The 12,655-nt window shown below is 41.5% G+C and overlaps 1 protein-coding gene across 2 annotated transcripts; it reads right to left on the minus strand.

The window, feature by feature from the left end:
• Nucleotides 1–9,371: 9,371 nt before the first annotated feature.
• On the minus strand, nt 9,372–10,643 carry LOC6626722 (protein crossbronx-like). Of its 2 annotated transcripts, none has more exons than XM_070210260.1 (2): nt 10,413–10,643; nt 9,372–10,342 (listed from the first exon to the last, which is right to left on the minus strand). In XM_070210260.1, exon 2 carries the CDS (start codon nt 10,271–10,273, stop codon nt 9,584–9,586), a length of 690 nt encoding a protein of 229 aa, XP_070066361.1. In that variant the 5' UTR covers nt 10,274–10,342; nt 10,413–10,643; the 3' UTR covers nt 9,372–9,583. The 2 variants fall into 2 exon arrangements, with proteins under 2 accessions (XP_070066361.1, XP_002049093.1); XM_002049057.4 differs by having other exon boundaries at nt 9,372–10,359; nt 10,413–10,632.
• Nucleotides 10,644–12,655: the final 2,012 nt, after the last annotated feature.

Consider the following 12,655-nt stretch of genomic DNA (forward strand, 5'->3'; position numbering starts at 1 on the left):
ACAACAGCAAGAAGACACTTAAATATTGTGTTGTCCAAAAACTGAAAAGTTGCATTGCGAAAAATTTACAATTTTCAAAAATTGATTAGAAGCTTTACCCACACACAACTCATTCAATTGTGTGGGTGTAGGGTGCCTAAATTGTAGGGTTCTTCAGTGGGTCCATTTTTGGTGGTAAGCTGCAGTCAGCTATTGGCAGCTGACAGTAGCCGGAAGGCTAGCTTTACAACAACGACGTAAGAGGGGGAGACGAAAAGAACGAGCAAGAGATGTGAAGATGTCGATGGGTAAGTCGAGTCGAATCGAGTACATGTTGATGCTCTCAAGGATATGCGGGAACGATGGCTGTCGGCATCATGTCCTGTATGCTCTGTGCTGTGTAAACGTGTTGCGGACAGGCTCTGGCTTAAGTTTGCAAGGATATTTCTGTTTGTATGGCAAGTTTTCTGGTTCTGTGTGCGTGTGTGTTTGTGTGTTGTTTGTACCGCAGCTTTGTTGCTCAATATAGACTCAGCGCACACAGCACACATGCCCAAACTGGGTCAACTATAGTTTTGTTTTTTCTTTAAACAGTCCCCACTCCTGCGGCAGGTAGCAGCACACGTAGTGCCAACTATCTGAGAATGACGCCAAATTACCAATGCAAAATATCCTGGTAGCATTTACCAAGCGCAAATAAAAAGTAAATAGAAAAAAACAAAAGCAACAGAACACAAAAAGAAAATGAAAATTTAAACAACACTGTAAAAGAAAATTTGCTGCCATTGGGAATTTTCTATTTAGGCAGGCAACAGATGCTGTTACTGCTGTGTTGCCAACATATCTTTAAACTTGGCTAACATTGTCACACAGTAGAGTAAGCAGTTGGCCAAGTCATCACTACACAGTTGCACAGGTGTTGGCGGCTTTGAGTATGATGAAGTGGATTGCAATGGCTCAGCAGAGAGCTCTGTGCACAGCATGTTAAATAAAAGAAAAAGGCCAAAGCTAAGCTGGGCTGATATGAGTAGCAGCAACGAGTCTCTTTAACTGTGTGATGTGTAGGCCATATAAATACAAACAAGTATAAATTTAGATTCTACCAGAAACAGAGAAATAGAAAAGATTAGGTTGATATTTCAACATGTGGGACGAGAAGTCCCCAGTTCAGATTCAATGTTTATACTTATAAAAAAAAAAACGTGTATTTTATCAACATAAAGCTTACATATTTTAACCAGTGCGCACACAAAAGTTGAATTCTCCCCACAAAATGTTAATTTATCTTTATTCACTTGCTTAATTTAAATTTGAAGAATTTTTAGTTTTATTTTGCGCTTGCACATTCCCAGCTTAATTAGACCAAATTAAAAGTGTACAATGCAACAGCAATGACAATGAGCTCCAACAAGTACCCACAAAAACTAAAAACTAAAAAAGAAAACCAAAAAAAAAAATAGCTAAAGGGAAGACAACCGAATGACTTAATCGCATTTGCGAGACTTTGTTGCACTCGCTCCAGACATTTGCCATAAAAATGCAAATGAAACATTGAAGCAGCGCCAGCCAAGAGCATTAAGAACTCGGGACCGAACCAACTCCCAGACAGTCCAGCGAGGTGATGAAGTGCAAGAGTTACGCCATATCACGATGTTGGCTGTTTGGTTAATGCCATGGCTAATCCGCGCCCGTTACGTTAATCCCCAACAATTTTGTTAACAAACGAACATCAAAGGAAATAAAATGTGCAATAAATTTAATTTGCACGGCGTTTCGAGCCAAATAAAAATCACACCTTCTGAAGGGTATGAATGAGTTTTTAGCTCCGCAAAAAGGAATACAGCAGCAACAGACGCCAACCCCGTGCTCAATAAGTGGAATGAAAAGGAAAAACTCAACTGGTTACGTTTTTATCGTTCGCTTTTATCGCCAAAAGTTGCCAAACAGACAAAACTAAAAAAAAATTGGTATACAAAGTAGTTTCAATTTTTTTAAACGACAGGCAAATACTCTTGGCCTTTTTTTAGTAAAGAAAACACAAATTCTATTTCATATTTGATTATGTCATATTCAAGAAATGTAGTCCATACGCAATGGAGGCCTTATCATGACGCCTGAGTACGGACCTGACCTGTGGCATCCTAGCGAGGACCACACTATGGAGCCAGAGCCAGAGGGACTAAGTATCGCAGTACACATTCACAGGAACACTTGAATCTGTGAACTACTTCTGATTAACAGGGTATTCAGCCAAGAGACAAAAAAAACTTAATGTCAGTAACAAGCAAGTGGAGTTCGCTGTGTGTGGTTTAACCTGGAGTAAGAGAGCGCAAAGACCACGTGAACTTGCGAGTGACTGCAAAGCGAACTCAACACTTGATCAAAATGCCACAAAGCGATTTGCATATTTTAATTAAATTCGCGCTTTGGCCGGAACCCAGGCAACACAGGAGAAAAGCGCAACAAAGAGCGTCAGCATGAGAGAGAGAAACCGACACCAGTTAGTCAGAGGGGTCGGTTGCAAGGAGGATGGGAACGCAAAAAAACCGTCTGTTGCTGTCTTTGCTATTTTTAAAAATATGTAAAAAAGCGCGCAACACATGTGACCACAAGCGTATTAAATTTTGTGCGCACTTCAAACAAACGAAAAAGGCAAAAACAAAAGAAAAAACAACAACAAAAGAAAAAAACTGAAAATGAAAAGAGTAAAAGTAGAAAAGTTCGAGAGGAAAACTTGGCTGGCTAAGTGGGCTGGCTTAAAAAGAGAGCGCAGAGCTGGGAGCGGCGCTAACCCGGGATTTGCGTCGGCCAAAGGTAGCCCAACTAACAGAGACGCAAACTGACTATGACTGAAAAGGTCGTCCCGCCACCACTGCACTGAGCGAAATTGTGTCAAGGGCCAAAAGGGATTCGATAGCGAAACTGAGACTAAGACTGAGTGTGAAATGGAGAAACGAAAATCTGATGAGCGTTGTGGGAATATGTGGCGTATACGCAATACGCTATTGAATATTTAGCAGCTGAAGCGAAAAAGGGGAAGTGAGCAGAGAAAGAATAATTGAGCGTACAAGTTAAAGATTGATATTACGCTTGACAATACCAAGAATATTAAACGAAAATGAAAGGTTTATAGTTAAAGGAAATATAAACTAGAGCGTCTCGAATAAAATGCAGAGAAATGACAAGCAGCTAGAAGGTAAAGAAATATATTTAGCCATGATAACTATGAGAACAACTTAATTTTAATGCCAATAGCTTTTAACTTTAATATTTATGTAATAGCTGTTCATTCCAGAGACGAATATTAAATTTTGGTCCCTGATATTTGGATTTTGCTTAACTTTTTGCAGTGTAGCGCATCGCTGGCCAAGCATAACGTTCATATTGCTGGCTAGCTGGGACCTGCCTGGACTGAGGTTGCCGCCTGCAACATGGCCAAAGCGCAGTGCAGCATAAAGTGTTAAATTGGATTAATCCACAAGATTTACGCTGCGGGTGATATCAACAAGCTAACATGGCAACCAGCTACTACAGCAGCGTAGGAAGTTTAACGTGAGCTGCAACATGTTGCTGTTGTTGCAATGGCAGCAACACTTGAGCAGCAGCAGCAGCAATTTTATTAAAACCGGACGCATAGCGCAGCAACACCGGAAATACGGCCACACAAATACACATACACACAGAATGAGTAAGTGTGTCAAGCTGTGGTGTTGTTGTAAGTCTTATTGTTGTTGTTGTTGCTGCTGCACGTCAACGACCATGCAAATTTCAATGCGAATTTGGGATTAACGACGGCCGCAACTCAACAGCCTGGACCAGCCGCACTGTGAGCTAGTTGTAGAACAACAGCAACAACAACTGCAATTACAACAACAAGGCGGCGGTAATAATGCCTTGACAGGCCGCAGCAGCAGCAGCATCAGCAGCAGCAGCAGCAGCAACAACAACAACTCGGCAAACGCGTTGATTATCCCAATCAGCAACACTTTACCAGCGTAAATCTATTTAATTTGCCATTGGGCTCCATTTCAATGCTCGCTCTAACCATGCCCCTGCCCCCTGTATGTGCCACTCTTGCCCGTAGTTGCAACTACAAATCAGCTGTTTGCAGCTCTTGTTAAATGTAATTGAACCTGTTCTTTGAGTTTTGTTTTGTAATTTATTATTGGCGCATGAGTTCTGGAACCGAAAGGAAAATAGCTACGGCTACAGATCGTAGCTCATGATGTGAGCTGGCCTGGCCATGATGGCATGCGAGGATCGCGTCAAGATCGTGCCTGACGCGTAATTGATTATTACGAGCAACAACTGCAGCGCAGTTACAGCAACTGCAACAACAACAGCAGCAACAACAGCAACAACAGCCTGCAACATGCCAGCATAATGATGTATTAGTTAAAGTTGGCCAACCGGTTCGCATTTCGGCCATGAAAAACGGTTTAGAATTAGGCGACTGTGATTACATGGCCAAGTGCGTTGAAATTGAAAAGAAGTGAGCAACTTGTACGCCGCTCCACTTGATGCGATACCAAAAACTGAACTGGTCGGCACTTTGTGGTAAACGTGCGGTGGAATGTGGCAAGCTGTGTCCCGTGAAATGGGCTCTAAACGGAAATCAGTGCAACCAACATTGGAATGCGACGTAAGTATGCGCATATAGTATTAAAATAGTGTTGGATAATTGAATGAACTTTAATAATTTGAAAATAATAGAGCATGTTTAAGGGAATTCAACAGCGAAAATGTATTAAATTATAGAAATAAATAAATCTTAAGTTCAAAGGAATTTGAAAACGTTTAAGCTGTGTCCGTTGTGAATGCATTCATTTAAATGTGGACAAATAAGTGCAATGAAGTTAAGTAAAGTGCAATTGATCTGAGTTGAAGCTCTCAGCAAATAAATAATTAATTAGAAGGAAACATCTGAGTAGAAGTAGTGCTTGTCTGCCCAGCTCGAAGCAGGTTCTAATCAGCAAGGTTTCTTCTGATCTTCTTTATCAGGAATATCGAACAACTGTTGCTCACGTAGGGAGTCCCAAATAGAAAGATTGTGAGACTCTCTTAAAATAATTATTAATGAAATAAAACTTTAAAATAAAAAACTTTCGCTATAAACAATTCAACCCTGCGTTCAAATAAATTATGAACAAAATAAAAAATAATATGAAAAAAAAACATTACCAAATGATGCAGACTCGCAAAGAATCCGTTTAAAGATTTAAAGTATTTAAAAATATGAAAATACATAAACAGATAGAAACACAATAATATCACGTGACACATCTACAGGTATTGTCAACTGAACGGAACCTAATCAAAATTTCGTTATTATTATTAGTTTTCAATGCCTTTGCATAACAATTGTATTGATATTTTTCGACATATTTCACACACATCGCCTGGCAATTGCAATGACAACAATTGACTGCAGCTGAGGCACTTTTTACTAACACCCAACCCAACCCCATTAAAGCTCACGGCTATGCAGGGCGCTGTCAGCGCGGCCCATAACTCATAAAAAATAAAGAAGGCAACAAATATCGCAGCAGCCAGAGAGAACTCCAATTTTAATTGCCCGACATTAAACGATCGACGTCGACGGCAGCGGCGGCGGCGTTGAGCAAAGTCAGAAATCGTATAGATATGTGTATGGCTAGAAATCCAATAGCTACAGATACAGCAACAGCAACAGCTCTAGCCATAGCAATAGCAATAGCAATAGCAATAGGAATAGGAATACCATTACCATTACCATTACCAATACCAATACAAATGGGATTCGCAGCGCCATAAAATATGCGCACGTTTTGGTTTTGTTAGCCGTTTGTTTGCATATGCGAAACCAAAGGAACGAACAGACGAATGGGGCATATGGTCTGGTCTGGTATGGATCGGGTTCTGTTCTGTTCTGTTCTGTTCTGTTCTGTTCTGGTCCGTGCTTTGCTGTGCTGTGCTCTGTCCTGTCCTGTCCTGGTCTGGCCAGACAGCATTTAGCGTACGATTTGGCGGCGCGAAAAAGATAAACTCATAAATTATGGCATTGAATGTCACTTCGACGACGGCAACGTCTGCGACGGCGGCAGCAGCAGTTGCCACCGACAATGGGCAAAGGCAGGCGACGGCGGTGATTGCAACTGCGACAGCGACTGCGACTGCAACTGCAAACTGCGGCACCGGCATTGGCGATAATGAAGCCCATTTTAAAGTCACTACCATTGAATGCGATTTGATTTACAATCCCATTTCGATTATAATCGATGATGATGTGTGTGCGCGCTTCGGCCATGCCATGAACTTGCATATAAATACCAATCTGTGTCCCCGACGACGTCTTGGCCCAGGCAAATGCTAAGCAGTCGCAGAGCCGGCCCAAAGTCTCTAGCGGTTTTCCAAGGAAATCGAAACGCTGCCAAAGCCAAAACTGTAGCTCAAGCTCTCTGCCCACAGGCCATTCAGAGAGTGCCGCGCGCGTTTTACCTGTTGCTGCAATTGAACTTGAATACGAGTCCGGCTTTTTGGGTTTAGTTAAACCGCCAACTTGTCAGACAAAACGAAACGAAACGTAACGAAACGAATCGCCGATTCCAACTCCTTGAACAGCATCGATGGTGGCAATTGTTTTGATGTCTGTTGATAACTGCAACAGCGGGGGCATATACATATATACACCGATTTCACCAGGGATTGAAGTTGAGACCAGACCCAAAATTAAAAAAAAAAAATCAATAAAAATAACAATACCCTTTATATATACTTTAGACTTTGTCACGTGTTATGCCCGCGCAGCTTGAAACAATTTTTATGGCTTTTTAATTGAAGCTGAAAACCGCATAAGGAAAAATAATAAAAAATAAAAAACCAAGCCAACTCTTCATTCGAGTCCAAGTTCAGCCCACGCAGCGCTTAAATTTATTACAACTTAATTGTTAATGTTTTTTTGCTGTTGTTCTGTTTCTTAACGCCTTGCGTAGAATTGTATGCGATATGTCTTAATTTAAGCGCAACGCCCCACAAATAAAGCTGAAACCAAGCCAACGAGTAATCTCAATCTGGCAACAAGCGCCTCCTAACCGGATGTGCTTGAATTTTAGATCATCTTGTAGAGATAGCAAAGATACATTTGCTGCAGTTTTAAGGCTACACGAATGCTTATACAGATATATATAATTCATATTCATTTCCAAGAATCGGTTATTTTACAATAAACAACTACGATCTAACACAGCAAGGAAGTTGGCAGTTCTCGGCTAGAAGATACCCTAAATCCAGCACCAAACTACAGTCACTACAGTCGTTCTTTATTTGATCAGATTATTAAAGCTTCGGTGATTTATATGGTTTCTGATTCTTATGTATTATCTATTTTACGCCCGAAAAACAGAAAGCTTTACCAAACGGGCTGCCGGTCAGCCAGAGAGTGGACTGAAATTGAGTCGAGGCCATTGAAATGTGGACCACCAAAAATGTTTGGTGCGCATTTCCCATGTTGTCAACTTAGCATGTGCATGTTCATGTATTTGGAAAGGCAGAGCTGCTCACATATATAAAGATATGCATTGCACTTACAGTAGAAGCTCGCTTGCAAGAACAACCACAGTTCAGATTAAACAGTTACAACCAAAAAAAATGTAGCAACTGTAAGCAAATGGTTTGGCAACTGAAAACGAAGTATTGACTAAAACAGTTGTTCACTCAATAAATTTGTCCCTTAGAAGAGTCTTCACTGTATTCAAAATTTGTGGCATTGTCGCCCACTTGGTTGAACGCAGTTAAGAGCCCAGCCATAAATGGCCTAAAATATGGCACATTGCACTCGCATCCATAATTTCATGAACGATTTTTGGATACGCAACCAACTGGCTAACGAGCAGCGCTGCCAAGGCCAGAGCCGGAGACTCACCCGATTCTCTTCCTCCCCCCTCCGCCCCCACCCTGCCATACGTTCCCCTCTCACAGTCTCTGTAGCAGGACAAAGTGCAGTGATAAATCAAATTGTCACTTTTGTATATTTTGCAGCAGCTGAAGACAGCCACCACCAAGTGGGGAACCCGTGCAATTCGTGCAACCCAACGCATGCAAGGAGACAGGCTTTTAATATTTCGGCATGCCAGTTGCAAGCTGACACATTGCAGTCTGCCACAATCTGTAACGGTGAATGTATGACGCTTGTGGTGCAGCAGTAGGCTCCATAATTATTATAATTTTGATTATTGCATGTGGCAGATGACATTATTAACAGCATTAATGCAGTGCAGCAGGCAAAACAGCGGAGAGCGCAGTAAGGCCGGAGCAGGTAAAAAAGGTGGACACATATAAAAAAAACAACACTGCACTCGCAAGGTCTCGGCTGTGCGATACTCTGTTCCCAGCTTAAAAACAACTAGGAGCAATTGGAGCTTCTGTTACCGGAGTGAGAACAACTGGAAATAGTAAAGCGATTCTGTTCCCAGTTGAAAACACAGCTAAGACCAGTTAGAGTCTGAGTGCGCATAGCGTAAACGTCTAATAGTGAAGCGAATCTGTGCCCAGTGTATCTATCATAGCTGTATACGTTTAAACCACAAAGCCAATATGGTCTGATTTCCATTTGAAAAAAGAGTGTTACAATTAAATCAGTGCAAATTGACAAAGAGCCAACGGTACTTCCAATAAGAAAAATTAGCAGCAGGTTGTCATGCGTGCACTACGAGAAAGAGGTAATGTTAAGGGCAATCAATTCCAATTGCGCAGTATATCAATGCATGCTCTATAATTTCTAATTGTTCACACATACATACATAAGTACCCACGCCAGCATACACAACCGTTAGTTTCGCACAAATGCAAAAGGCATTAAACACGCCGATTGAGCTGTGGCGTTTGTCAGGGCCGCCAACAACAACTTGTTGAATGCTTGTATTTAATGTAAAACATTAATTGATTAATACAGAACTTTTACAGAACTAAACATTATTTTTAAATATGTTTAACGCGAAAATTTTGCTTTAACAATGCATGTATGCAAATAGTCACACACACGCATACAGACATACATACATACCCAATTGGAAATTCTAGCTTTGGCAGATACCGCACACGTAATTTAGCACACATACCATAAAATACACATATTATCAAATTACACACACACTAAACGTTCTTTGATTAGCTAATTACACACTTTATATTGTCCACTAATTACCACTTACGTTATTAAACATTTATTAATTTTTTTAGCACAACGAAAACCCGACACGTAAATTCGCTAATGGCGAGAACTGCATTTTGCAGAGCTGCATTTGACTACGTAGTTGCTGCTGTAGTATCGCTGTTAAGTGCAATGGTATTTGGTGCGTTGGCATCGATTGGGAAAAACATAAATCGATAACTTCATGAGAAAAAAGTGCGGATCGTTGTTTTTCAAAATTTCTTATTGTAAGCACACAAGTTTTCAGTTCAAGACCTTATTCCAAATAAACATAACATAATTAACACACTTTGTATGTATTGTAGGCACGGCGTTTAGCGTGCGTTTCTCGACTAGAGCATTCTTTTTGCATTTCCATTTGGTGCAGACGAATTGCTTTAAGAATGCACAAAATGTTCTAGTCGAGAGCTTACTCCGCTAATTCAGACTGCTGCCAGCAGCATTGACCACTTGCGCCTCTTCGTCCTCAATTAATTGTCGAGCAGACTCCATACGAGCCACACACACTGAAGGCTTTGGGGTCTTTGGGGCCGATAGCTCGTACCAGCTGCGACTCTTGAGACGTTCCATCATGGCCTGATGCTTTTCGGGGCAGTACCGCTCAAAGATTATATAGTGAGGATCCTTGATGGGCGGCTCGTCAAACATATGCTGGCAGCTCCAAAGAATACTAACTTTGGCACGGACCGCAAAGTCTACGCGATTGTTAGCTAACAAACGCATGGCCTCCATGTTGTTAACCTCAGTTAGTGGAATTGGGTCGCCGTTTTGGGTACTGCAGACACTGCCTTCGGGATCGGCAAATATCGCCTGAATGTATTTGAGTATATGCCAGATATGATGCTGATCTTTTTTCCATTCTTTCAAGAGGGGCGTCAGATCAAGACTGTGCGACACAGGGCAAATGTGTGGATGGAAGATGTCCTTTTGAAAGATAACCGTGGGCAGACTGGATTCCTCGGGAAACTGATCCGGCAGCAATATGGAAAAGCGGAACACGCTCTCCGCATACAAGCCGCTGTGTATGAAGATCACACCGAACCAAAGCAAGCCGCTGGAATAGCTGGGTATCGCATAGATGCCCTTTAACTGCTTCTGCTCGATCATTTGGTACTCGGCTAGCACCTTGTAGCCTTGGTTGATCAGAGCCAGCGTCTTGTTATTGGTCGGTATGGTCTCCAGACACATGGCAACTAAAATAATAGCCTTTCAATATATTATAATTTAATTGTTGCATTGGACTCACCAAAGTTTGGCACAATTTTGAACAAATTTGGTGGAATTTTGACGGAGTGTGCTGGTGTATTGTGTTGTGTTGCTTGTGTTTGTGTGTAATGAGTTGAAAGTTTAGAAAACTAGCCTGACAAGTATTTCATAAAAAGTATTTCCATTTGCGGACAAGCCGAAGCAACAGTTGAGGAAGAAACATTTTGGCGAGTATCGAATAAGTTAACGAAGAAGTATCGCTGGTAATTGATTTCACATAAGTATCGAACGGATCAGTAACAGGCGACATGATGCTCAATGACTATTGTGTGGCTGGATATCTAAAGATACTATTTTAAAAATTGCTCATGAAATATTAAGCAAATGTATACATTAAATATGCTTCAGCAATTTAAAGTTCGTTTCTTCTCTTAACCAAGTGTGCAGAGCTCGAAATTTGCTTGCAGCTTCGTTAAGTCAACCAGCCGTTATCGATACTTACGGCCGCCGTTTCCAATTGGAACAACGGTCTGATTTGCTCTTTATTAAATTTCTCTTTTAAAGCATTTTAATTGAATATTATGTACAGTGTACTGTGTACTAAGCAACATTGTAGCCACTTACATTTATGCGCCATGTCAACTTAGTACATACAAGCAGCGAAACGGGAATTGCCCACTGGGACAGCGCAAAAACTATGTTCAGCCGCAGCCACAGAGCAGAGAGCAGCAGCAGCTGCTCGACAAGAGACGCGCGGACACTTGGAGGGCACGGGCGATGTGAGTGGACCAATGTCCAGCAACGCTCGCGACTGGTACCTCTTGTGCATGTTAGTATGTATCCATCCATATGTAGGTATGTACTCTCATACTCAGCGGTATATTCAATCATGTCAAGTGTAATAATTTTGCGAATACTCGCAGCAGATACAAACAAGCAACACACACGCAGGCAGCGCAGCGCAGCTCAGAGCATAGACAACGTCGCATGTGTTTGTGGATTTTGATTTATGGATGTTATGCTCTGATGTACGGTTCTTTCACGCACTGGCAACATAATGTGGCATTATAATGTCGCATGTCACACACACACACACACACATACACGCAAGGAGATAGTGTGTATGTGTGTATGATTAAATCCTCTACCCATCGAAAATGTTTAGAACAAAGGGTATATTGTAAAAGCCATCCACGATTTATTTATCCACGGTTTATATATATTCCTGAGCCAATCTAGCCATGCTGCTCTGTAGGAATGGATCAATCCCAGCGAGCTACAGCATCAAATTTTGGCAATAAGTTGCACAATATTTGATGAATATTTTCGAAATTTTACACAAATTCATTTTACTATAATTTTTAGCATAAATTTGAACGCCATTTTGAAGCCACGAACGTAAACAGTAAACAATGGCAATTGGAGGGTATTTGCCAGTCGGTGCCACTCGCCTAGAGCATTCTACTGGCTTGTTATGAATTTATTGTGTGACGGAAGTTGGGGACCCACTTGAAGTCGCTCTTCAACTTTATAAATACTTATTTGCATGCCAATGGCCCCAGCAGATGCTGCTAATTGGCAGCGCGAAACCTACAGACGGCATTTCATATCTTTTGGCACTTTCAACTTAAGGGCAAACATATCATAAACACTCTGACAGGCACGCTGAGGCTCGCTTTGATAAGTAGCCAACCTGTGGTGAATGCGCCGCAGATAAGAGAAACAAAAAGATGATGAACGGAAATGCAATATTGGATGTCGGCTTGGCATGAAGTTCGAGGGAAAAACAAAAAAAAAAAAAAAACGCAACTCATTAAAAACGTATGTATATGCTCTGATATGATATGATATGATACGTTATGATTTTTGACTGTAGCTCAGACTTTCTTTCCAGCTTGGTTAACGCCAGTTGTCAGAGGCATGACATGGGTGCAACACCCAGGCGCAGAAAGGGTCATGGCGATTGGCAATCCGCTGGGATTTGTGGGGCTACACCTCATTTTCACCTACCCACATTTTTTGTTGGGCGATGCTGCCACTAACCCATGTCAAAATGTTTGGCTTGTTTTATAGCGCTAAGGGCAATTGCTAATATGGTTGGCACACACAAACGCACAGACACACGCACGCACACACACATACACACGTACACACATACTACACCGTTAACTGTTGGCCAGCACCTGTAGGGAATTGCTTGTCACCTGGAACACCGCCACGCCAAACGAATCGCAACATTCAATTTCTGTTTTATTTTATTATTACTTTCTGGCTGCTCTGTGG

Source organism: Drosophila virilis, chromosome 5 (genome assembly GCF_030788295.1).
Source record: "Drosophila virilis strain 15010-1051.87 chromosome 5, Dvir_AGI_RSII-ME, whole genome shotgun sequence".
Taxonomy (NCBI): domain Eukaryota; kingdom Metazoa; phylum Arthropoda; class Insecta; order Diptera; family Drosophilidae; genus Drosophila; species Drosophila virilis.